The 3,473-nt window shown below is 52.9% G+C and overlaps 2 protein-coding genes; one reads left to right on the plus strand and one right to left on the minus strand.

The window, feature by feature from the left end:
* Positions 1 to 708: 708 nt before the first annotated feature.
* On the plus strand, positions 709 to 1,127 carry CHC_T00007199001 (hypothetical protein). XM_005710672.1 is given in 2 exon segments: positions 709 to 948; positions 949 to 1,127. The coding sequence occupies 1 exon segment, from the start codon at positions 709 to 711 to the stop codon at positions 946 to 948; it is 240 nt and encodes a 79-aa protein (XP_005710729.1). The 3' UTR covers positions 949 to 1,127.
* A 253-nt stretch (positions 1,128 to 1,380) lies between these two features.
* CHC_T00007200001 (hypothetical protein) lies at positions 1,381 to 2,360 on the minus strand. XM_005710673.1 is given in 2 exon segments: positions 1,381 to 1,997; positions 1,998 to 2,360. The coding sequence occupies 1 exon segment, from the start codon at positions 2,358 to 2,360 to the stop codon at positions 1,998 to 2,000; it is 363 nt and encodes a 120-aa protein (XP_005710730.1). The 3' UTR covers positions 1,381 to 1,997.
* Positions 2,361 to 3,473: the final 1,113 nt, after the last annotated feature.

Raw genomic sequence — 3,473 nt, forward strand, 5'->3', positions numbered from 1 at the left:
ACAACGGTCGGGACCACAACCGTCTACACGAGTACACGTGTACACGTCTGAGAAGGCGTGACATGGTCCGAAAGGCGAACTATTGACCAAACGAACTATTCAACTGCGAACTATTGAGGAGCACCACTGTAGCCATAAATGGGAACACGTGTACACATGTAACACGATAGCCATGTCCCGACACCGTCCCTGCACGACGACGGTGTCCACTCTTAGGAGCCTGAGGGCTCCAGGCAACAATAAATGGGGTATCGTTCCTCGCACCGCAAGGGGAATGGCAGGGGAACAATGCCTGTGCGCCGTGAATGAGAAGATGGAAGCTCAAATTTATATAAATTGAAGTTTATGGTAAAATTGAAGAAATAAGGGAGGGTCTTAACTTGCCCGAGTTTGCCCGGGTTTGCTTGCCCGGAGCCATGATTTGCACTACTATTGGCTACTGGGCGTTAATATATGATTTGAAACTAAGTACGACCCTACACTGCAAGCTCAAGTTATGTCAGTGTGTAATGACAAATGTCAATCATATATTGGCTACTTTTGTAAGTTTGTAACTTTCGAATTTGGACGCTGTGCTCCGGTGGACGCAGTGCTTGCCCCTTGCCGAAAACATCCTCAACTCCCCCTTTGCAAAAATCTATGCACCTGCCATCTCGCAAAGGCAACCCAACTCTACGAAGCACCTCTCTGCCTACTACTTTCCTGAAAATGGCTTCCACACCTCAATGCCACGTGCGCCGTTCTCCGCGCCTCTGGCGCATCTCTCCGACTCCCACCATTCGGAAGACGGGGGCCACCAACGCAAAGTCTCTCACTATTGCTTCCTCGTCTGCAGCGGGCGTTTCTGACCAAATATTATCCCCCCTCCATACGGTATGTACGACTGAATTCTTTGTCGTTAAAAATTCTGTTGGCTCTGACAAAGGTCCATCCCCGTCGGAGATCTAAGGGCTTTGTGAATTTTCGGGGTCGAGGATAGTTTGAAATAGCTTGGTGAAATGAAAGGAGGGAGAATAGAGCTGCGGTTGCGGTTAGTGCGGTCGTAGCAGTGATGATTCTATTGCCGTGCATTGCGTAGGAGTGATTAGATTGAGAAGAAAGGAGGGGAGGCGAACGGCGATACTGGGCAGTGGTTGTAGATCCGTTTTTTGACCAAACAGCGCCGGCGATAGATACGCTATCCCGCGGAGTAGTAAGGAGAGAAGTAGGGGGTGAGATCAATTATTTATCCCGGTGATCTGGGATCACCCGCAATGGCCACGTTCTGGGTCGGAAGCGAGCGACGCTGCAGCGTCTCGCGTCCATGTCGACGCGTCCCTCGGGCGAAGTTGTTTGACGCTGCAGCATGTCACGTCCCTGTCGATGCGTCCTCGGAGCGAATTTGTAGAACCCACAGTGTCCTCCCCGTTGTGTTCTGGCAATTTATGGCGCTGTATGCCTCTGTAAGTCAGCACCGTCGCTCTGGGACACCTGTCCACTACTAACGTAAGGGGAAGGCGTGTACTTACATTAATAAATTAATAAATGACCGGCAAACTCGGGCAAGCAAAGCAAACCCGGGCAAGTTAAGACACACCCTAAGCTGGCCTCCTTTGCCACTATTCTTCTCACACGTGTGGACCTGTGCACGTGTACCCATCGCCTCTCAACATTGAGATGCACGCCCCACCTTGAGCGGGTCTGCAACGCTTCTGAACACACCCTTGATTCACTTACAAACTCTACATCTTTACTCGCTCGCAACTGGCGCATCTGACGGCCAGGTGCCTGCACGTTATTGCACAAGATGCAAGATATCGTAGTGAGCACAAGAGGGCACGATGACGGGAAGCAGGTCGGTAGTTCATACATACAAAGACATGGACTGCTACGTCTATCAAGCAAGCTTCTCAGGCAAGCATAACAAAACAGAAAAAACCCTCCCCACTACTACCGCGCGCAGTTGCAACGCATATTACTAATGTCTCGGGCGGCAAGCGTTTATCGCTTTTCGCAATTTACACCACTAGCTTCATGATAACAACCAAATGACCCGACCATCCGAATATGACCCCATGATCCTGGTCTATCTGCAAGTCTGCATCACCCTCCAACTGGACCAAGACAGTCTCAGACCCATCCTCTCGCCTTTGCACAATTTCTCGCTCCGTTGAAAATATTTGTGATGTTCGTCCTGCGCGAGAAGCAGTACCCATGTCTGCCGTCCTCAGGAACCGACTCGTGATTTCTTCCAAATCCTCTACCTGTTCCATCCCGTCATGAAGTCTGATCCCTCTCTCCACGTCCCACACATCCACGCCCCACATCTGCTCTTCATCGTACCACGTTACAGATGCCACACGTTTTCCGTCCCCACTCATCGCAACGCTAAACACACAATCCGTGGGTCCATCTAACGCGTCCCCGACTTGTGCTCCCGTCTCCACGTCCCACACCCGCACGCTGTCGTCAGACGATCCAGATACCACACGCCTTCCATCTGTACTCATCGCAACGCTAACCACCCTTCGCGTGTGTCCAACTAACGCGTCCCCGACTTGTGCTCCCGCCTCCACGTCCCACACCCGCACGCTCTCGTCCCAAGATCCAGATACCACACGTTTTCCGTCCCCACTCATCGCAACGCTAGACACATAATCCGTGTGTCCAACTAACGCATGCCCGACTTGTGCTCCCGTCTCCACGTCCCACACCCGCACGCTCTTGTCCTGGGAACCAGATACCACACGTCTTCCGTCCCCACTCATTGCTACGCCAGACACTTCTTCAACGTGTCCAACTAACGCGTCCCCGACTTGTGCTCCCGTCTCCATGTCCCACACCCGCATGCTCTTGTCCCGGGATCCAGATACCACACGTCTTCCGTCCCCACTCATCGCAACGCTAACCACACAATCCGTGTGTCCAACTAACGCATGCCCGACTTGTGCTCCCGTCTCCACGTCCCACACCCGCACGCTGTCGTCAGACGATCCAGATACTACACGTCTTCCGTCCCCGCTAATCGCAACGCTTAACACATACCACGTGTGACCAACTAACGCGTCCCCGACTTGTGCTCCCGTCTCCACGTCCCACACCCGCACGCTCTTGTCCTGGGAACCAGATACCACACGTCTTCCGTCCCCACTCATCGCAACGCTAGACACAGAACTCGTGTGTCCAACTAACGCATGCCCGACTTGTGCTCCCGTCTCCACGTCCCACACCCGCACGCCCTTGTCCTGGGAACCAGATACCACACGTCTTCCGTCCCCACTCATCGCAACGCAACTCACTTCCGACCTGTGACCGCGGAAACTTCTCAATACTTTCCTCTCCGACGTACTCCACAGCCTTAACGTCCCGTCTTCATATCCCACAACAACATACCCCTTCCTCTCACAGAAAGAAGCGCAGGTAGCTCTCGTCACGCTCCGTCTCTTTCCAGTCACTTGGGAGGTTACACTTCGTGCTTCAAGGTATGGTGTTGT

Source organism: Chondrus crispus, genomic scaffold, assembly GCF_000350225.1.
Source record: "Chondrus crispus Stackhouse genomic scaffold, scaffold_65, whole genome shotgun sequence".
In the NCBI taxonomy this organism is placed as follows: domain Eukaryota; phylum Rhodophyta; class Florideophyceae; order Gigartinales; family Gigartinaceae; genus Chondrus; species Chondrus crispus.

Excerpts from the sequence above, each read along its gene's own strand:
- CHC_T00007199001 (XM_005710672.1), top strand. The coding sequence starts at position 709 with ATGGCTTCCACACCTCAATGCCACGTGCGCCGTTCTCCGCGCCTCTGG.
- CHC_T00007200001 (XM_005710673.1), bottom strand. The coding sequence starts at position 2,360 with ATGAGTGGGGACGGAAAACGTGTGGCATCTGTAACGTGGTACGATGAA.